Raw genomic sequence first — 22,495 nt, forward strand, 5'->3', positions numbered from 1 at the left:
CTGCTGTAGGACAGCAGCCAAGGAAGTGCCAGCTCCACGTGTGAACACTACTCTCACCCCCTTTTACAAATCCCTAAGGTGCAGCATACTGCAGAGTACTTACAGGAGGCAGCACTGCAGCCTTGCTAACTCCCTACTCCGTGATCCTTTTGTTAACTCTGAGCAGATGGCAAGCTGAGCTGTTCTGCTTTACTTCTAATGAGCCTGCAGAAAAAGATTTCAGGAGTAAAGTAAGATACAAAGGGAGACAGCTTTTTGACAGAGGAGTGGAAAAAGAACCCCTATCATTTTTTCCTCTTAATATTAGAAGTGTTAGTGCATTCAGCCTTTTTTTTTTTTTTCTGTAAAGAAACAAAGCCCTATTAATTTTGTGTTGCAGCCATTGTAAATATCCTGTTACATGTCATCTAGCATTATTATTTCCAAATAGGTTTGCTCAGTGCAAACCAGTCAACCAAAGCTCAGTTTCTTTCCCTCACCACATAATAAAATTCCTTTAAAACTTTATAAGCCAAAAACTTGTTCTTCATTTATTTCTCTTAGTTGCATTCACTTGCCATTTCAGAGAACAGTAAGTAACGGTATTTGCCAGACCTTCAGCTTCAGAACTTCCCTCAACTAAGCTGAATGTTAAGTAGACTTGCTTCATATCTTGTTAGGCTATTTAGGTTTCCCAAGAGAGGCTGAAGCCCTAGAAACTTCATATGAATAGAAAAATGCATTCATCCCAATGGTAATATTAACAGTTATGCTGCATTCAGACTACAATTAAATTCAGCCAAAGGAAGATGCCCAAAATGAAGGTATGCGTATATGAAATTGATTTCTAATTGATTACTAAATTCTATTTAGCAATATACCTTAACAAGGGAAGCCTGCTAAGCTGTCACTCCAAGGGAAGGGGATAGGAGCTCATATCAGAGTACATATGATTTCCAAATAAATGATAACCCACATTCTACTTATGTGAACTTCCAAACCAAAATAATTTTGGAAAATTAGTCCATGGCCTCCTACTTTGTTGAAATTAATAGATCATATGGTATGTTTTCCTGAAAATCAGTGGAGCAAGGCAAACAAAAAATGTGCCACAAAGCACGATTATGGTTAAAGTGCCCAAGTTTCACAGCCTTCTTTTGTTCTGAAAACTGCTCAAGGCACCACAGTTGAATTTACGGGGGCAGACAGCCAGACACACACAAATATTAATTTTTGTGCCCATTAGCTCCTCTATCTGTGCAATAAATTGGAATAATCCTCCACTTGCACATCAAATCAAGGCAGGTAAAATAAATGACTGACACAGTCTTATAGAAAAACAGTGTCCGGGTGGAATAACAGGGACCAAAGGTCAGCAAATAGAGCTCTCCTTTACTTGTGAGGATAACAAATGCTGTCATCTTAGTCCGTGGCAAGTGACCATAAACAGGAACCAAAGTCACCAGCACTCCCACATTTCACACTTTAACGCTTAGCATTACAAATAACCTCTTCAAAGAGAACTTACAGCAACTCTGCTAAATCCCAGAGAAATTGTATAATTGATAGAAAACCAGAATACACAGTGGATATGGTTAAGGACAAAGAAGGGGGAGATGGAAGCAGGGAATTTTCCACTACTAATAGGGAGTATTTGCCTAGAAACTTCACTCACCATCATGTCTTGCTTCTGATAGGAGAAAATGCAAACTGTTAATCAAGGATTTGCAACTCAACTCTTTAAAAAAAAAAAAAAAAAACACCTTCAACTAAAAAGAATGGGAGCATCTTTTAAGAAAGAGTAATTCCATGTTGAAATGTTTGCATTGAGGAAACCTTATGCTATTTAACCATTGGAGGAAAAAATAATAAGGAATTCAGGTTACTCTTTGTTTCACAGGAACACAGCAGAAATTTGCTTCTCTGCTTGAAGAACTTTTAAGCAGGGTACAGAAACTGCATCTTCACTTGGGATATAAAGTTCTCCTGAGAAGCAAAAAGTAAAAATAAAAAAAATCCTGTACACTCTTTTCCTTTTGTTACTAATATATTCTAAAGTTTCTATAATCTTCTCTTTATCAGTGTGCTTGACAAAAATTTCCTGCTTCCCTCCTGCCAACCCAACTTTCTCATCCAGCCTCTGATCTTGCCTACCTCACACTTGTCTCTCTTGTTCTTGTTTCCCTGACGTCTCCTTGTCCTGTTCTGAAGAGGAAAGAAAGGTTTCTAACTAAAAAACATACATAGAAATACAAGAAACAAGCAAATATCTGTTTTTAGTATTTACTCAAAAGTGGTTTAAACAATAGCTTAATTAATAACTTTATTGGCTTTTGGATACACCATTTATTTTGTTTGTATTAAACAAATTTCTAATATTGGTAACCTTTTTGTCCTGAACAGTTACAAAACTGCAAAATGTATTATTTGTTTAAAATAACTGACCACCTTGAAACAGCAGCCCTTTGCTGAAGTCTGCTCAATTATTTGTAGGTGTAAAATAGCTTTCCATTTCTATTGCAGAGGATATTTAGATGCCAAAGAGAGTTTTGAGGTCAGCCAGGGTGAGCTTCGAGGTTTCCCCTTTGCCTGACAGCACCTGCTGAGCAAGTCCCTTCTTCCTGGTCTGGAGTTGCACAATCTTTTCTTCTACTGTTCCTTCACAGACAAACCTGGAAATACAAAGCCTTATCACCTCAACTGCTAGGAAAAAGTCACAGTTTATATAACACTGACGGTTTTCCAAGTAAATTTCCAAAGGTTTGCCTCACTTAAATATTAACAGTCTATTACGTGACTGACAGAATATACCTGACCAATGAAAACAACCGTTCTCACATACAGATATCATCACATTTCAAATGAAAGTCTGATGCACTTTAGGCCTCAACTCTGACTGTCTAAAGCAACAGTAATTTGATGATAAATTCCTACAACGACTGTTAGGTAACAGATTTCACCTATTATACTAAAAGTATTGTTACTTTCATTGTTAAACACAAATTGCTATCTTGGATTTCAGGTGCTTTCAATTTGTGAATTTAGAGTAGCTATGCTAACTTTTCAGTATTTAACATTACAGATGTTTTTTCTAAAGGCTAACCTTGCCACTTGCTACAAATACTCTATATTTTTACATTATTTCTATTTGAAAGGTCCAGGTTAGGGCACCATAGTGGCTACCTCTGGAATGAGGATGAAAAAAAGACAGTAAGCACTCAAAAGTGCTTATCACCATGAGATTCCCAACCATTCTACAATGCTTAGTTATCCCAACCCCGGGCAGCTCTAAATTACTACGCTTCATTCTTCAAGACAGATATACTCAGGGAAGGTAGAGAAAAAGATGTGAATATTCCCAAGCAAAAGAAATGCAAGACCATTTCTGCCCCAAACTTTTTTTTTTTTTTTTTTAATTATTTAGCACTATTAACTACTAAGACCAAGAAGTTTGACATTTAATAGCCAGAAGAAACATGCCTCTTTCTGTATTGGCACTCAACCCACAATCCCACTATTAGACGTTGTGCCTAGCCTCAGGTAAGGAAACAAAGCCCAGATGAAGGTCATTTCACAAACTAAAGCAAGACAAGATAATACACAAGCAGCCATAGCTTCATTTACTGCTAAGGGAAGTCCTGACCTGTGTATTACAACATCCTTCTTCTGCCCCACTCGGTAAATGCGGTCACATGCCTGGTCCTCCAGAGCAGGATTCCTGCAAGAGAAGAAAACAGCTCACATAAACCCCCAGTATATGTTCAGGACCAACTGAAGTATCAATACCTTTGTGCTCATCTAATTTGCCTACCTCCAGAACATCCTGTTTTCCTCCTCTGTAGAACTACAAACTACCTCCCAAGCTACCTTAGATTTACTAGCTTGATCACCAATATTCACCCCAACCATATTTCCCTCGCCTTGAGTAGTAATCTGCTAAAACACCAAACAAAATCATCTATATGAATTAGACTACTGCTCTGTACAGACTTGTATTTCTGACCAATAATTAACGCTGCCAGAAAGCCAAATAGCTAGTGAGGAAAGAGGAGAGTGAAGCAGGAAGGTAGTTACAGAGAATAACTTCCATACTGCTGAAATATCTTCCTAATGCTGCTACTCAAGTGTCCAGTTTGTGTATTGAAGGACATTACTTTGCTTTGGAGGTTCCCATATGCAACCAGGAATTGAAAGAGAAAAAAAACATGCAATTCTGGCCGCTTAGACAGCATAAGTATTGGGAGTTTATATGCACTGTTTTCAGAGCCCTGTAAAACCCCAAGGTACACTAGCTATGCCTGATTACCAACCATTTTCAACACAATCTATTTGTTTCAACACAAATACCCTGTAGGCATTACTGTACCTTTTTTTTTTTTTTTATTATTAGTGCATGAAATTAAGCCAGGGACTGCTAAGTCCCCCTTGATCTGACAAGAGTATTTTGTAAGAAGGCTACAGTGAAAACACTTTTCTACAAGTAATCATTAGCCCTTACTCTAAGCTGAACACTTAACCTACTCAGTTACATCAGAAGTCACAATACACGTTGTGAGGAAGAAAGTAGCACAACCTACATAGTTCCTCAGAGATGGAAATTTTATTTCTCTTTACCAATGCATGTCGAGGAGAAAGAGGTGATTTCCTCCTGTCAAGTTCAAGCCAACACCTCCGGCCAGCAGCGAGACCAACATTACCTTCAAAGGACAAAAATAGAGTTAATTTAAGAAGCCTGTCTTATGTCACATTAATTTGAATTAAAGATCAGACCAAAGGATCTGTTTATCATATTTATATGTGTACTTTTATTACACATTTGGAAGCTAGCCAGATGATACTTGAGGAGACACAGATGCCTGGACAATGAAGTTATGGTTCTAAGAGAAGCTAGCCTCTACCCTTCCACATGTATTATCCAGAAACATTTTTACAGGCTATAGGAAGGACTGGTAAATTCATTCTCTCTCCATGCCCTACTTAAATGACCAGGTGCTCTGATGACACCCTCTTACCAACAATGGCACCAAGTAGCACCAGCTGTGAATTAAGAATCACAGTTTCTTAAACACAGTCAATTGGACTGAAATGGCCTGCTGCTCTTCTACCTTTGATGTCACATAACATAGTACCAGAGAAATATGAGTAGCCAGAGAGGAAAGGTATTATGGCAGAAGACTCTTGTTCAGCAGGAAAAAAAAACAACTTATCAGTTAAGGACAGAGACATCTGCAATATACATTTATTGCTCCATTTCATAGTATTTTCAAATGCTGGTGTTGTTTAAATACTCAGCTATTCATATAGCTTATAGAAATCTTCCTTTGTTTAAGTTTAAAGCTAGAAATAGAGAAAGATCTGTTTTGTGGATAGCAGCTTGTTTAAGATATCCGGAGAAGAAAATAAGCTAATGCACAATATACTCCCCCTTTCAGTCACAAATCCATCCTCAAAGAAGACAGCCTGTCCTGCCTAGATCACAGGGATGTCAGTGCTCAAATGAAGGTGTATCATTATGAAAAATGAATTTGAATTCAAACTTCTTCAGTCATTTGGCAAGTTTCATTTTCTTGGCCAAAGTTCCAGACTAGAAACTATTTTCAAGAAGAGCCAAAACACTGTAGGTCATCAGTATTTAAAAAATAAATTTAAAAAAAAGTACTCAAAGGTGGAAGAAATTTCAGTGAGGTCACCTTATTTGGAAAGTATGACCTATCTCCCACCCCAATCCCAATCTTCCTATCCTTATATAAGGGTGAGATATGCTCTTGTTGTCAATTTGTCTTCATTCACAGGTTCAACTGCCATCCTGTCTTCTCAAAAAAATTACAGCCTGGCCAAAGATACCTGATGTGCTGAAAAACAGCAAGAAAGCCTTAGAGGTTCCCTGGCAGGCAGGGGAACTAAAGAAATAGTTGCACTCCAGTTGCACTTCCAATGCAGTGACATGAGTTGGAAACAACCAACCTGCTCTGAGTGGAGCTAATCGGCCTCATACCTTACACATTACTCTCTGTAGCAAAAATATCTTTTGAAAAACATGGAAGATTTGGACAACCCTTGTACCAGGTTTGAAGCCAAATGATATCAGTACAGAACACTTAACATCAAAAAGAGCTTGTCACAGCTGCTCCTGGTCATTTTAAGATATACACCTGTTTTTACAGCTACCCACCTTTCCCTGTTGATCTCCACATCTAGATATCCAAATGAAAGTTGTTCTGGTAAATGAAATTATGAAGTCAGTTATCACAATTGCTAGTAAATGTTTTGCTGCCCCAATTCCTTACCTGAGGCCCCTTGGGATTGTTATTGAACTCTTCTACCACATCCATTCTCTGTTTAGGATTGACAGAGCCATCCAGGATTGCATACTTCAGCCCTAAATGCTGGAGGTGCACAGCCACAACTTTCAACATGCTCGTCCACTGAGACACAACAACACTGGAGACAGAACAGGGAGTTTAGAACAAGCTTTGTGTGAATTAACAGTTTGCTTACTGCAGTGTCTCACCCCAGAGGTCCCCCTCCCCATTGCAAAATGGGCACAGAAATTCCTTCTCAATTCAGAATTACTCACCTCTTGGTATAGTGATACAACCTGCTGTCGAAAGGCTAATAACCTACAACCTTGAGACAAGGTAAGTCTGCCACTTTCACCACTATTTTTGGATTTTGTGTTGCCACCCATGAATCTCAAGTTGTATTGTTTTCCACAAATGAATCAGCAGGAACACCAAACTTGGATTTCCTGAAGTCTCACACTCCTCACATCCTTTCGATAAGCAGTTTGGAAGGTAGTAACTTGTTCAGTAATTTTTTGTTAGGGAACCAAATTATTGTTGGTGTTCCCAATCTTATGGTAGGGATGCTTTTTGGAAGAGACTTTACCCCCCCCCACCCCCGCCCAACGGCACAGCTGTAACCACTTTCCAGCCACACACCTCTAAGTGCCTTCTACACTGTTTAACAAAAACAAACAGAAACACCTGCCACAGTGCAGTCTGGCATGAAGCAAAAGGAATACAAAGAGAACTTAAACAAGTGAGAACTACAGGCTTTCAGCAATACTTAAGTCCTTAATCAATGTGTTCCAACCACTACTTTATTCTACATTTTTTTCTGGAGGCAGGGGAGTAATAGGTCAGTGTTGAGGACAAACACTGCTCAGCATGACCAAGTCCTTCCAAATTCTGGTTTTGGTGAGTCCTCCTGGGCCTCAAAGCCTGAAATTCCTCACATACTCCCCTATATTTATGCTAATCTACTTCTTAACCTACACTCTTACTTGTTCTTACATTTTTCTCACAATCAGCTTTTAAGTATTGCAGTACTGTCACTGTTTCACCATTCTGGAATTTTGTATTCAGTTGTTTTGAACTGTTCCTAACACTGTCAAAAGATATACTTCTCTCAATTACTAAGGCTAAATAAAAGTGCATGTATGCTAACCTTTTCTGAGATTCCGAGTGACTCCGAATAGTTTTCAGTTCAGCCAAGAGGTGAGCTATCTGAAAGAAAAAGAAGTCAGTCTGCTTGCTATCATAACCCAGCTCATGCTTGGCTATTCTTCACTGAAACAGAAAGTGATAAATAGAAAGTGATCAAAGTAACTCTTCAACTAAAACTTTTGTGCTCAGACTTTCAAGATACTTTACCAGCTGTTATTAAGAAATCAAGTCATACAGTCATGTTTTACAGAGTATAATCTTTCCATGAGGAGCCATGTTACTTCTACTTCTCCAGCTGTTGACATCCCATTTTCTTTAGCTTTTCACAAACACCACACTCTTACACGCATGACTTTCTAAACTTCTGTGGAACAAGTCAGTGTTCAAGATTTCCAGTTGGACTAGATGATTTTGGAGGTCTTTTCCAACCTTAATGATTCTATAATTTTCATTGATGTTATGTCAGCACAGTCAGGTTCTCACAGCTTTATAAGCACCCATCAAACTTCTGATTCCACCTAAACTGCCAACTTAGCCCGATCTGCAACTGGCATGGCATGACATTTCATTAACAACTGAAAAGAAAAAGTGCTGAAACCAAGCTTCTCAAGGGAGGTCAGGAAACCAGAATAATACCTTGGTGCTCTCCCTGGTGATTTCAAAGAGATCTGTTTTAAAAGATGTGCCATTGAGGTAAACTGTTGACTTGGAATCAGGATTCTGGAGCTCAGACAAGGTCAAAGCACTAAGTTGCTCCTCAATGGAGAGGGAAAGGCCCTCACTGGTCAAATTAGCTTGGTCCAGAGCCTGCAGGAAAAAAAGCAACATAATAAAGGATTACAGCTAAGCCTGAGATCGAATCCAGTACTGATCTAGGGTATCTGCAGTGTCTGATGAGGTCAGTAGGTTCGAAAGAAGATATGCTAGGCAATATGAAGACAGAACCATTAATAAACACTACTTGGTCAGACCAACAGTCCCTTTATCCTCATACTCTGGTTCAAACAGCGACTTTGTAGGGAAAGCCTACATTCATTTTCTGTTACATGGTCAGAATCACCCCATTTTATTCAACATTTGTGTGATTAAAAGACATTAGGGGATAAATCCCTGCTTGTTTCCTTAGTAGCTGGACTTATTCTGCATCCGCTTTATATGATAGAGAAACAAACTCCCAAACAATTAGTCTACTTAATGCAAGGCAACTTCAGTCAAAGCACTTACAGAGCTTAAGCACACACAAGCCATTGAACTAGGCTGTACTTGTGGACTTGTGCACTTTCCAAGACAAGATTAAGATCAAGACTTTTCCTTTTTCTTTTTTTTTTTTTTTTTAAATAGAATTTTAATGGCAAAGAATTATGTATTATTTGATATGAAATAAAGCTGTTTCCAGAGCCACAGCTTTCCACGCAGGTCACTCTGGGGAACCCTTCACTAGAGTGTATGTCCATCTACAAACCTTTTGGGCTATAAAATGTCTCAGTTTACACACCCATAGATAAATGATCCAGCAGTGTTAAGAAGTCCATTAGCTTATAGAAACACTTAAATAACCCCCTCCACACCACATCTACTACAATACAATACAATTACCACTTTCAGTAAGGAGAGGTGGCAGCAGCACTGACGGAGCCTCAACAGCATGGACAAGACGTGGACAGTACTTGAAACTTGGGAGGCACTCTGTGAACTTGCTAGGAATTCCTTTTGACTGACCCCAAAGTCTTGTGCAACTGCCAAGGAAAGGAGAATATTAAGAGCTCTTGGAGATATTTCCAAGCACTGCCCAGCCACCCCCAGCAAGTTTCATCAATAAAAAAGAAGAAGCAACAGTCAAGCTAATACTTGATTTAACACAGGAACCCATCAGACCCCACTTTAAAAAAAAAAAAACAAAACACAAACCCCACCACAAATCAAAGTATCATATACCTTATGCTAATACTGACACCTCTTCTCTGAGCAATTACACCTCTACTTCAGAAGGGGACCCAGGGAGGCTAAGAGGTTTTCCCAGAACCACAGAAGTGGGAGCCTACCTTTGGAATGCTGATTCAGTCTGTCTTCAGTCACTATGTACCATTATGAACAAACTTTAATAATCTTTTTGGCATCCCTTGAACCAACCATAGCTTCTTTTAGTACCCACAGCAAATGGACAGACTGACAGACTCAGATCCCTCAAAACTTAAACAGGAGCTCCCAAAACATTAAGCAGAAGAAGTTTCACAGGTATAACTTCAGCACTTCAAACCCATAATCACTGTGGCAGAATTCTTCCTAACATCAAGGAAACAGCCAAACATTTGCCAAACAATTTCTAATTCCTGACCCCACATGGCTAGGTCTGGTCCTCCTCCTTAACTGAGTCACTTAGAATCACTTCTGCAAATATTTTCAAGGTAGGGTATGCACAAACCTTTCTCAAATGGGTTACCCCCAGCATAGTCTCTGCCCTCTTGTTTCTGCTCTTGTCTCTTTAGGTATGACTGCAGTGTTGACCTGAAAAAAAAAAAAAAAGCAAAGACTGGGATTTACAGGAAGAAAAAAAAGGTAAGAGGAACTTGAACTTAACAAGCAAGCTGATGATGCATTAAGGTAAGGAAAGTTCCATTAATCATTTAGTATGTTTCTCTTACTCCATTAATCTACGTTCCTCAAGTCACAGGGAGTTCTGTTTAGTAAGATCAAAGGAAAGATCCATGTTGGAAAACATAAGGGAAGTAAGTCTGATTATCATAATACCCAGAGTATAATAGAAGCCAGGGACCAGAGAAGCTGTGGATGCCCCATCCCTGGAGGTGTTCAAGGCCAGGCTGGATGGGGCTTTGGGCAACTTGGGTTGGTGGGAGGTGTACCTGCCCATGGCAAGGGGGTTGGAACTAGGTGTGTTTTTTTTTTAAGGTCTCTTCCAACCCAAATCATTCCACAATTCTATGTTTGATAAATAGTCAGAAAGGAAAAAAAATAACCTTTGTTCAAAAGGTCTTCTCACCTAGAGCAGCTTTACCTTTCTAATTTTTCAAGAAACAGAAACAAAATACCTCAGAACTCTTCATACCTGGATCTTGCAAAAAGCACATTGTACACAGACTGCTCATCTGCTGAAAGTTTTAACCGATGCAACTGCATACTACGCTGTGGCAGAGATACCTGAAGTAAAAATACACAGTATCAGTTGTATTGAGTGCAAAAATCTTACATGGCATAACAAACACCAGTGTTCAATATATCATTTAACATTGTTTTCAAAGTCTTTAATGAGAAATCAGCTATGTTCAAAGTTATTCATACTAATGTAATTATGACTTGACATAGATATCCATAGGCATTTACTCCTCCTGCTCAAGAGGCTGCAGTAGACAGGAAAGACCATCCATTAACAAACTTATTCATGTAAAGGACTAACTGGCTACTGCAAGGAAAGTGATGGGATGATTGTCTAGTTCTTACCAAGGGCTTTCCAGCTGCATCCAGCTGGTCTTTAGTTCTCCGTAATAGCAGGGTCCTGGTTAAGAGGCTTAGCCTATCTCCTCCCTTCTTAGTGTTGTTATCTACCTGGTACTTCCACACCTTGTATTCATCAAAGGGAGAGCAACGTAGAAACCTACAACAGGAGGTAAGGAAACATCATACAAACAAAATAAATGTTCTTTGCTTTCTCCTGGGTGATCAGAACCAAATTATTTGCTTTTCAAAACATACCATCCTCAATTCAGCTAGGAGTAGTAAAACGCTTCCAGGTCAATGACAGCTAAGCTTTTGCTCAAGTCTTACCATTACTAGCACAGTTAAAGCAACTTTCTGGTTCTGTATCCATCACTTCCTCTTAGCTCATTATGTCTCAAGCATCACTATCAAACAAAGGCCATCAAGAAGCACAAGCACTTGCCAAAAAGCATATTCATATTTCAAAATCTCGTACCTCTTATTTGAAAATTAATTTCAACTATACAAAAAATAATTCCAAATGCAAGTTTTCTCTGGTTTTCCAACATCCTTCATTATCTTTTCCCCCCAGCAATGAGGGAACATAGAGTTTAACTTGTTTATCATTTGTTTAGAGAAGCTAGTTTTTCACTCTTTCCTTAAAAGCCCCAAGGGTGTAACACTCTTTAATAAGATCCTTCCTGGCAGCCCTAGTAGGAACGAGGCTTACTGCACAAAACTTCTGTTCATTGAAGTAAGTTTTGTAGTTATTCATCTTGGAAACACAGGAGATCTGAAGTAATTTTCCCTTTATCCTATATAGAATAGCTGCAATCAACAGCAAAACAAACACGGTCAGGTTTGTTTACTGCCTCAGCCACAGCCTTTGCAGTCCAGTGCCTGTAGCGGTAATAAAACTTGATTCACTATCCCTTGTATCACTGAGACTGCTCAAATTTAGAAACAACTTCAGCACTCTGTCAGTGAAGAATCACTGGAATGGGAACACCGTCCATATGCCTCACACACAGTCACCTCACCTCAGAAGAGAGTACACGTCCAGTAAGTTGTTCTGTATTGGTGTCCCAGTGACAGCCCATCTGGCACCGGCTCTCAGCTTGCACACAGCTATGGAGGTTTGAACCTTTGGATTTTTAATATTGTGAGCTTCATCCAGTATGACTCGAGCCCATTCTACCCTGAGCAGGGGGGAACAGGGAGATGACCCACTCTGTAAGAAAAAGCAGACTATTTATAACCCAGAGCAATTACCTCGCCAGGCTCTCTGAAGAGCCACAGGCAAATATTTTTTCCAGAAAGAAGCCTTTTCCTTTCACTAGTCAGCAGTAACCTGAGCTCTTACTGTAACAGAAGAGATACTTCCAAAAAAATCACCTCTCCAAAGCTTCTAAGCCAAAGAATACGTTTGCCAGCTCATGATGGCAATTTCTCATCTTTTGTCATTTTTCTTGCTTTTAACATGTTATCTCCTCTTCCTTCCCAAGAGGCATTCCGTATCACTAATATTCTGCTAGGCTGTGACAAAGAAACGTATAATTATTCTACTGGGGCATATCATGTACTTGTAAATACAGGATCTCTCTACAGTTTTATAGCTGTTAGTTTATGTTTCAGGATATCAAAGGACTGTTTGCTTTAAGAACTACATCTGGATCTGTGCACAGAGGTAGTAGGTAAAAAATATCCAAAAAGGGACTTCTCTATACCATGTAACCAAGTTCAATTGGTGTTCTGCAGTCACATGATTGCTTTCGCAGTAAGCAAGTACACTTCTTTTCCTTCAAGAAGGCATGAAAGTTGCCTCAGAGCCAGTTCAAAGAGACTGGAAACCCAAGTGTGACAGATTTCTGATAGTTTAAAGGGACATTGCTGCTTCAAGCAGCAAACACCAGATTCTAGTGTTCCTCCATGGTCTCACCTCAAAGGAAGAGCACGAGATTCCTCATTGCACTCTTAAAATTACTTTTAAATACCTTTCAACTAGTACATTCGGTATTACTACAGAACAGATTTCTTGGATTGTTCTGTTTTCTTTCTGAGCTTTGTAACACTTACTCTCATCACTTTGTTCTTATTGTGCAACCTCAATAGGATGCTTATGGAAAAAAATTCACCAGCCTACTGCTCACTGTAGCATAAGGTGCTCCTTCAAACAATAATGGCTTGTACCACCTCTGAACAAAAAGGTTAAAGCAATCCTTTATCAACAACAGAGCTTCTCACCCCCAGTTCATGGTCCTGAGCAGGGACTTCCCCCTCCTCTTTGCTTGTGGGAACCTCCTTGGAAAGAAGGCTGTAGGTTGTGACAACAACATCATATTCAGAGAGCCTGCATAAAGGAAAAGAACTAATCAGGAGGAAGAACAAATGAGGAATTAAAAGCAGACAAGACACATGCTCAAGGTTTAAGAGTTACATAGTTCTACAAGAGCTAAATGCAGAGTTCTACAGAAGATTTAACTTCATAGCAAGTCAAGCAGGAAGGACAGGTTGTCCCCATTGTATGCATACTAAAGTAGACACAATAAGCCCAAAAACACTGTTATAAGTTGGTGGTACACAATGCACACCACATGAGGTAAACACTACTCAGAATGCAGCACCTAGAAACACTGCTCAGCATGGCCTGAAGCAGTATAGAAAGCTTTTAGATCTACGCATCCAGCTGATAAATATAACCACAAAGCATGAGCATGGAAGAAACTGCTATTTAATCTCTGCAAGAAAGAGATGAGTTTCAGCAGATGTATGCTGCATTACCAGGAGCAGCAATAGCCTGCACCAGAACCACCTGGCATTGGTACAGGTCATAAAGGTTTTATACATCCTTAGAGCAGACATCAGCCTGACATTGTACATCCTCCACATTTCCATCTTCATGTTCTTCCAACATTCTACAGCCACTGAATTTCAACTCTTGATGTACAGTCTCTTGCTAAGTAGTGTTTTACTTTTCATGGTCATGTTTACAGTATAGCACTTACACCTCCGCATGTTTATCTCGATTTGGCCCATGGTACAAATAGACCCTCAGTTTTCCATAGCCCACATGTCTGTCAATCTCTTTCTTCCAGTGATGGATCAAGGATGCAGGACAAATGATTAAAGTGCTGTGTGCAGGGATAACAGTGGAATCTGGAGGAAAATATTGCAGGCAGGTTTTAGTGTTTTCACATTAGACTACAAAAATGACATTTTGGATAGTTACAACAAGTAAGAAAATTTTCCTGTGAGCAGTACGTGAAGCAGGTATCTCCACTATGCACTCCTGGGGACTGTTAGTTTTGGGAGGAAAACAAAAAAAAAAACCCAACAACCTCTGCTTAGACACTAAAGTGTCATTTAATGTCCACTCAGAGTTACACTACAAATCTGAGTAAGTAATTCGGATAAACTGAAAGATTAGAAGACAGGAACTAACTTGAATCTTTTCTGAGAATACAATGCCAAATAAATGCTTCTTTTTTGTTGTTCTAGAAAACTGAAGTGTCACCATTTTGAGCTATGTTTAAACAATAACAACAAAACAAGAACGAAGCACACCACCAGTCAACTTAGCAAAACAGGAAAAAGCAGACCAAACAATTACATGAGGATGGAGACAGTGACAGGTTGATGTTTCAACTATCTTTCATAAAAAAAAAAAAAACTCTAACTCCTGTATCCATTGGCAAGAAAAACAACCTTATGTGGGGATAACAAAAAAGAAATCACAGGGAGGTGAGGAATAATTAATCTAAGTCCTTATGCTAAGAAAATTATGCAAGCATTCAACTTTTTTTCAAAACAGTATATGCAGTTTTTACCGGATTCAGGAAAATAGCCAATGAAAAATGCCCACACTACAGAAAGTAACGACTTGGAGACTCCTACACACCCAGTGTAAGAACAAATACCACTGATCAAGAGAAAGGCTTTGCAAGGGAGTGCAGTAAACATTAATTCCAATGGAATTTTCCTACAGAAGGGAAGTAAACATGGATAGAGCTTGTTGAGGAGTCATTAACCTATATAACCTGTACGTGTAATGCTTTAAATGTTTAAAATGGCACCACATCATAATGTATGCATTTTATGATAGAAACAACTATGTACCATTTTTGGATAGCCACACTTCTAGCTTGCTGTTTCTTTTCTCTGTCTTCAGCTGCTTCTGGGCCAAAATCAGAGCAATCATCGTTAGAGTCTTCCCCAAGCCCATGTCATCAGCTGGAAAGAGAGACACAGAAGTTATGATAACCTGCAGAAATGGGCCTGCCTAGCTCACATCTATGCTGAAGTAACTACTGCAACAGAATATGCCCTGGACAACTGTGGAATCAAAAATGTACATCAGGGTACAATTTAGTAATGAGTTAATAGCTGTAATCAGTCAAAAGGCAAAGAAAAGCAAGCTCCTTGGCCTGCCTACAAAATAGCTAGTTTTTGGCCTCAGAATAAGCTATCTACCATGCTTTTGCTGTCACTTATCTGCCTCCCAAAATGTACTTTCCCATTCAGTTGCTTACCCAGAATTCCTCCACATGGCCTCTGACTCTCCCTCCAGAGCAGCCATGCAAGTGCTTGTTTCTGGTGCAGCAGCAACGGAACCTGAGAGCGTGAGATAGTGGATTTGAAGGAAACACATTGCAAAGTCAATACATTTCTGCTTTCTATACCAAATTACACAGCTGAACTGTCTTACTACAATCCTACTAAAAGAAGTTTGCCTACTTTTCCAACATGGACAGGGACACCTAATAGAATCAGGAGATCAGCAGTACCACAGATCAGTCTGGGAAATGTTTCAGTCACAACAACATCCTAGACTCTCACAGCACTCTGAGGGTAAGTGAAGGCAGCTTCTTCAGGCGGAAAATCCACACAACCCTGCCATGCTCACTACAGGCATCACTGTCAAGCAGTGGGATTGAAAAGACTTCCTCTTTTCTCACCAAGTCTAAAAGCCCTACAGACTTTTAAGAGGCAGGAAGGATGACTACATACTACCACTACACAATATTTGATGACCTTCCCCAGCACTGAAGAGGTCCCAAGTGGATCTGACAAGTGACACAACATACATACACCCACACACCACCTTGTAGCGGCACATGCCTTCCAGAACCTTGTGCAAAACAGCAGCTACAGATTCTGCACCACTGGACAGATCAAGAGCTGCTCTCTGGCAGATCAGAACTGACTACCCTGGAGTCCATTGGGTTGCATGAACTTGATCGTATACAAATACTTTTAAAACACTTTATAGCTCACTGGGAGACCTATCAGAGAAAGGAACAATAGCAGGGTTCTCAGACAGTCTCTTTCTCAACAGAAACCTGCCTCTGTTCTGGCCATCATATAGAAATGTTGGTGAATTAATTGCTTTGTCTTTGCAAAACAATTTAATTCAAGCACTAAATATACAGAAGACACCATGGCAAGAGGTAGTAACACTGCTATTTGTGATCTACAGCAACTTCAGGAATGGGAAGTAATTAGACTTTCTCCCAACAGGTGAAAACTGGGAAGTAATTTAAAGCATGAAAGTAAAGGATGTGCTAGGCTATCACTCTGAGGTTACACTTCATGATGGAGGTGACATGACACCTCTGAAGCTCAGCAATACAACATTCTCCATCCCTGCCAACTCACCTTCAATCCAGGTGGATCTTCAGCTACTGTCTGCTCTGTCGGACAGGATTCTAGAGATTTGTGAAGATGATTAATAGCATCACTTGTGGCACTGTGTACAGCCCTGAGTCGGTCTTCTGTCATTCTTCCACCATACAGATTCTGTACACCCGAGTTCACTGAAAAGATACAGTTTTACGTGTGAGATGTTTACAAAACTACCTCTCCCAAGGAGATGCACCATCTCAGAGATTGATCTCAGTGGCTACAGATGCCCAGGGGATCGTATACAGCTCACAGTAACAAAAAAGGTTTAGTACTGTCACATACCCACCAGCTGCAGGTTTCTGTCAGACCTAGCCTTCCCCAGTGTTTTTTCAATGAACAGGCTTTCCATACTTACTTCCAAAACCATGGCCGCAATATTCACTGGAGCCCAAAGCAGCAGCAGGGTAACTGTGCAAACCTGAAGAGGTCCCAGCTTTATGCTCCCTGAGAGGTAGTGGCGTTATCAGCTTTGTACCACTTGGTCTGCCAAATGGGTTAGGCAAAGGTTCCTCACAGCAGCCACCGCTCGCACCATCCTCCCCTTAAGAAGAAAGGAATTCAGGGTGAAAAGGTTGCACAGTGGACCTTAGAGCCTTGCATTACAGCCCAAAGAAGAGCTTTCATTTAGGACAGTTGTGTACACCATTTCCAGTGTTCCACTGTTCCTGCTAAAGACATCTTTCTTGGCAATTATTTGGTCACAAAGAACAATCAAAACATCCAAGACCAAATGGGCTAAGAACTCTTGAGCTGTTCCCTCCCTCCCTCCCGCAAAGGTCTCCCTTGCCTAAAACCAGATCTGGAATAAGGCATGAGGACTGCTTGTTGTGTGGTGGCCCATGAGGGGCTGTTTTCTTGCTAAAGACCTTCAGTTTCCAGAGCTGTCAAACTGGGACTTTTCATCAACACAACAGATTCTATTATCACAGAGCAACTCTGCTGTTAAGGTGATGGTGCAGGCAGCTCAACACAATGCCCCTCTGCCCCAACCAACTGGTACTAGTTAAAAGAATTCAGAAATCACATTAAAGCAACTTCCAGTGTGCCATCGCCGATCTTGCATATGTTAACTTACACACTCAGACAGAGCAGCCAAAAGAGACTTTCTGCATAAGCAGCGTGGTTCCATACTGCAACAAAGTGGAATTTAACACTTCACTGGCAAGTTCTCAGAGGAATGCCTGCCTCAGTCATGCATCCAAAACCGGGAAAAGAACTAGTCCTGATGATGGGAGGAGCCTCTTGGGAAGTCACCACCCTTCAGAGGAAGTGCTTGAGTTGTTCCATTCATTTTCCTTCCCTTCTTTCACAACACATTTTTTAATCTTCAATGAATCTCAACAAACTCTACACAAGTCACAAACCATATATAAAGGCATGCTATTATCCCCACAGTATTCAAAACTATAGAGAAACAAAACATTTTGCAAAGTTCTGATTAAAAAAAAAAAAAAAAAAGCCTTACCTTTTTCAGCAGTATCTGTTGTTGAAATGTTAAGAGCACTCAGTGCAGCTTCCAAATCCTGCACTTGCTTTAATAACCGTTGCCCTTTATCTGGCAGTACTTGGATGTTCACTGTAGCTAATGTGTTCTGCAAAACAACAACAGAAGAATCCAAAAGCTGAATGGGCTTTACCAACCTTTCTGTCATGAGGAGAACAACTAAGGAGTCAAGAGTTCAAAAACACTAATCTTATACCACAGTAAATCATATTTTAATACAGTTCTACAATCTCCAAAATTTTTAAATACCACTGAATGCAATTAAATAGTCTTAGCAGAAAATAAATTAATCATTAGTATAGTTTAGAAAAGATAAAAGGATGCAGGCTCCCTCCCACCATTGTATGAAATGGGATGATCAGGTAGTCAAGAGATTCAGACAATCTTAACGTCTCCCAAAGCACCTGAAGTCCAAACTTCTTGCATGTTTCCATACAGACAGCTAGTTTATTTAATTGTAGCGTGAGCTTTTGTGGCTAGATCACTCTTTCTATGCAAGCTCATGAAAAACAAATAGTCACATTGCTTAAAAAGGCTAAGCTTGCCGCACAGTTTACATCTTCCACAAATTAAGTATAAGGCAGACACATAAATCATCTCATAAGTGGGTTAAAACAACTAGCATGTGTCTATACTTAATTCCCTCCCTTTGCCCCGCCCTTCCAAACACTAGGTATTTCAGCAGTTCTGTTGTGAGGAAATACTCTATTCTGATTGCTGTCATGAGTGATGGAAGTCACTGAACACAGAATGAAACAAAACAAAACAGAAAGAAATAACAGGTGCAATGAGTCACCTTCTTCTGCCTCAGCTGGACTTCGAGATGGTTGCGAAGAGCCTTGGGATCCTGGTGTCCTTCCACGTGAAGCAATGCTGCAGCTCCTGGCAAAGATGTCTCCTGTATACTCTTGCCTGATGCTCCTGCAGGAACCTCTCTTGGTTGCAAAGCCTTAACTGATTTCTCAGGTTCGTTTTTACCTGATGAGGAATAAACAGGTACTGCTTCATGACTGGCAGGAACTTCTTCAGCAGGCTGTTCCAGCCCTGGCCTGATTTGTGTCTTAGATGCTGCTGCTGCATCTCCTCCTTGCTTCAGGAGAGCATGTTGTGATGCTACTTGTGGTACTATTGTGGAAACTGCATTTTCTTTACACAGTGGTTTTGTCTCTCCATTCTTCCCAATATGTTCTTTCTCTCTGGTTTCTTTATCCCCACAGCTTTTTAAACTTTTCCCTCCCAGCTGCTCTTTCTCTGGAAGCTGGGTACTTGTACTTTGCTTTCCAAGACTTACTGGAAAGAGTTCTGATCTCCCACTTGGCTCTTTCTCCACACATTCAGATGATTTCTTGGATTCGCTACCACTTCTTCCATGCTTCACTTCATCCTGATCAGTGTTTTTCCCTTTCCAAGCCTCAGAAAGAGTAAGTTTAGATTCAGACACTGTGCTTTCCTTAAGTTCTGGATCACTACTATTTCCCTTGGATTGTTTCTTCTCAGTTTTCAGCCCTTCTAGAGGTTCTCTCTCTGTGGAGGAATCCGAGGTTGACTTCTTTTCTTCATGTGACACTACCACACTATCTTTCTCCATGTCGACTCCTTTTCCTTTACTTTCCTCTCCATTGCCTTGCTTAATTTGTTTCCAGGCTGACTGGTCACAATTCTTGTCTATCACTTTGAATGGATTTCTTTGGCCACTGGGATTGAAGAGAGGTACTTTTTTGGGCTGTGATTCTAAGTTTTTGGACACTTTGGTAGTTTTTGGATCCTGCAATATACACAAGTAAGTGCTAACATTAATTATTAAAACCTGCTAACTATACACACAACACAATCATCTCAAGCAAGACTTAGTTCTCCATGAACATCATTTTTCCTATCATTTTAACAGGACCAGGATAAACACTTTACAAGGAAAACAAAACTGCTCTTTTTCTCCTGCCTTTGCCATTCCCGTGTTTTTTTGCGAATCAAGTTCCAACATCACCATTCTTAAGATTATGGCTAGAAATCCAACCCTAGGGTGTTTGCTTGTTTGTTTTTTCCCATACTGGATAACAGTGGTTATCACTGTATACAGATTTAGCAGTACGAAGTTGCATTTGGAGGACAACAAGCCAATATGCTTTTCAGCTAGAAAATACAAACTCTCCCACTACGTAACCTCAGAGATGACTATAGTAGACAGAATGAAGTCATGTTGAAATAACCTGATACTGTAATATAAATGAAACATTCATACCTGCCATGGGACACTTCCACACCATTTCTTCCCATTCAGCTTACTGTTAATGCATCGGTAAAACAGCCTACAAAAGAATAAAGCAAGATTTGAACCAAGAAGGACAATAAAGGAACTCTATGCATTCTTTAAAAATTAGCCTGCACTGAAAACACCACAAAGATGACCACTTGATCTGTGCTCTACATTCAGACTTCTGCATAGCAAAAATCATGAACATTGCTTATTCCAAAACAAAGCTTATTACAAGAATATCATTCTCTGGATTAAGATTCTTAGGGCTTGGGACTTTTTTGTTTTGTTTTGTTTTTGTTTCAAATCTTGAAATGAAAGCTGAAGCTGTAGTGCTAAAAAATTGCTGAAATAAAAGCACTGTGTTCAGAGCCTCCAAAATCTCACGATTTTTAGGCATGAGAAAACAGCTATTCTTAATATTTACACTACATGGGCCACTTCATCTTTAAATCATCCAAGGAACAGGCTTAGGAGAAATTTTTAAAATCTGCAGTCAGCAAGGACAGATAGAGGAACCTTATCTGAATTACAACTTCTGAACTTGATGCAATCATCACAAAACTTTGATGATCCCAACAGAGCTACATTCAATACTTTTAGAAAGAAACGCTAAGTGATCACTCAGACTTGTATCATTGAATATCGTCACTAATAAAAATACCAAACATCTAGAAGCATACTAAGTAAAGGCCTCTAGGCTGGGCTAAGTTTTTCAATTCTGCAGGTCAGCCATCACCGCACAATTCCAAGTGTTCAAATCTATACAGCAAACTTTGGTTTCCATTTTGTGGAACTTACAGGTACTCATCTTTGTCCTGCTGCTGAACCAGGACTTGCAGCTCCACCATGTATCCCTCATGGATCAAGCAGTAAGAAGCAGGAATACTAAAAAGAGAAAAGGAAAAAAAGGAAAAGAAAAGGGGAAGAAAAAAGACAACACGAGCCAACAAAGGAAGAGCAACAGTGAAATTAATTACTTGGAACAAAATACTTGTAAAGTCTACTCAAAGACAATTTGGCAAACAGAACAAAAGTTAAGAAGTGCTGACAGTGCATGTTTTCCTAAAGCCAGTCATCCAGTGTTAATTCTTCCTCACTTTGTTTTCAGAACATAAGGAAAAGGTCAACACTTTTATACAGGAAATATTAACAAACTCATGTCTTGGAGTTATCTCCCAGCTGCTAGAATTCTCTGCATTGCCTCAAATCAGAAACTTGCCAAACTCTAGCAGCCAGAATCTGAAATGTAATCTAAAAACCTGTCATAGGTTAGTTTTTAGACTGTTTTCTCTACTGACAACAGAAAAGTCTGCAAACTGAAGAATCCTGGGGCAGCTGGGGATACTACATGATAATCTGATTGTTCTGTATCATCTTTGTCCTAACATGTACTTATGCATAGGTACAGATGAAAACCCTTAACTAGCACTTATCTACGAGCAGATCTATGCAAAGACACGTGTAAACGTGAGGGTTGATGAAATTTGAAGAGAAACTAATTCTCTTTTTCTAAGTGTGTGATCTGGTTTTGATGAGATGCTCTTTTCCATACACCACACTTCTCTTCGCAGGAGATAGAGGGAAGTCAGAGAGGCGCTGTTATGGGAGTCCTGCCTATCTTCCCCAACGCCTGTTGCCATGAGGCACTCAGCCCACTGACAGGACCCCACGGCCAGCAGCGACCCCTAAATTTCCGCCCCCTCCCCCCCCCCCACAACGCCCTGCACCTACGGCGCCGGGACGACGAAGCCGCAGGCGGCCGGGCCCCGCGCTCCGCACACGTAGAAGCTCTTCCCCTTGTTGGGGCCATCGCGGACGCCGGTCTTCAGGTAGCACAGGGAGCCTGCGGGGCGGGAGCGGGGAACGGTCAGCGGGTGAGGGGCCGGCGCCCACCCCAACGGCCCCAACCGCCCCCCAACGGCCGCTCACCGTGCTCCGCGCAAGCAACCGCCTCCATCGCCGCGCGCCCCCGCCGCCCCGCCCCAGCCAATCCCGCGGCGCCCCCTCGGAGGACTCGCCCAGGGAGGGGCGGGGCGGGGCGGGCGCTCCCCGCCTGCCTCACGCGGAGCCGTTGCTCTGTGGGGAAGGGCGGGAAGGGGAGGGCGGGGCTGGCGGCCGCCCTCAGCTCTTCCGCCGAGTTCGAAACGCGTCTAAAATAAAAACATCCTAAAGTAGTTTTGAGTTAACAGCGGTCTA

General features: G+C 40.6%; 1 protein-coding gene across 1 annotated transcript; it reads right to left on the reverse strand.

Moving 5' to 3' along the window:
- Window positions 1–2,248: 2,248 nt before the first annotated feature.
- TTF2 (transcription termination factor 2) lies at window positions 2,249–22,381 on the reverse strand. The gene is made up of 23 exons (XM_068696042.1): window positions 22,229–22,381; window positions 22,031–22,142; window positions 21,098–21,184; window positions 20,285–20,351; window positions 18,842–19,810; window positions 18,007–18,133; window positions 16,897–17,082; window positions 16,515–16,672; window positions 15,389–15,470; window positions 14,976–15,089; window positions 13,865–14,015; window positions 13,104–13,209; window positions 11,900–12,090; window positions 10,884–11,037; window positions 10,492–10,583; window positions 9,850–9,932; window positions 9,024–9,163; window positions 8,064–8,234; window positions 7,429–7,487; window positions 6,267–6,420; window positions 4,594–4,676; window positions 3,623–3,697; window positions 2,249–2,651 (listed from the first exon to the last, which is right to left on the reverse strand). Exons 1-23 carry the CDS (start codon window positions 22,254–22,256, stop codon window positions 2,510–2,512), a joined length of 3,531 nt encoding a protein of 1,176 aa, XP_068552143.1. The 5' UTR covers window positions 22,257–22,381; the 3' UTR covers window positions 2,249–2,509.
- Window positions 22,382–22,495: the final 114 nt, after the last annotated feature.

Source organism: Anas acuta, chromosome 1 (genome assembly GCF_963932015.1).
Source record: "Anas acuta chromosome 1, bAnaAcu1.1, whole genome shotgun sequence".
In the NCBI taxonomy this organism is placed as follows: domain Eukaryota; kingdom Metazoa; phylum Chordata; class Aves; order Anseriformes; family Anatidae; genus Anas; species Anas acuta.

Coding starts and splice junctions, on each gene's coding strand:
- TTF2 (XM_068696042.1), bottom strand. CDS start 22,256: ATGGAGGCGGTTGCTTGCGCGGAGCACG. Junction 13,210..13,864: donor CGAGATAAACATGCGGAGGT/GTAAGTGCTATA, acceptor TCCTTTATGCAG/GCTCTCTGAATATGATGTTG. Junction 4,677..6,266: donor ACAATCCCAAGGGGCCTCAG/GTAAGGAATTGG, acceptor TGTCCTTTGAAG/GTAATGTTGGTCTCGCTGCT.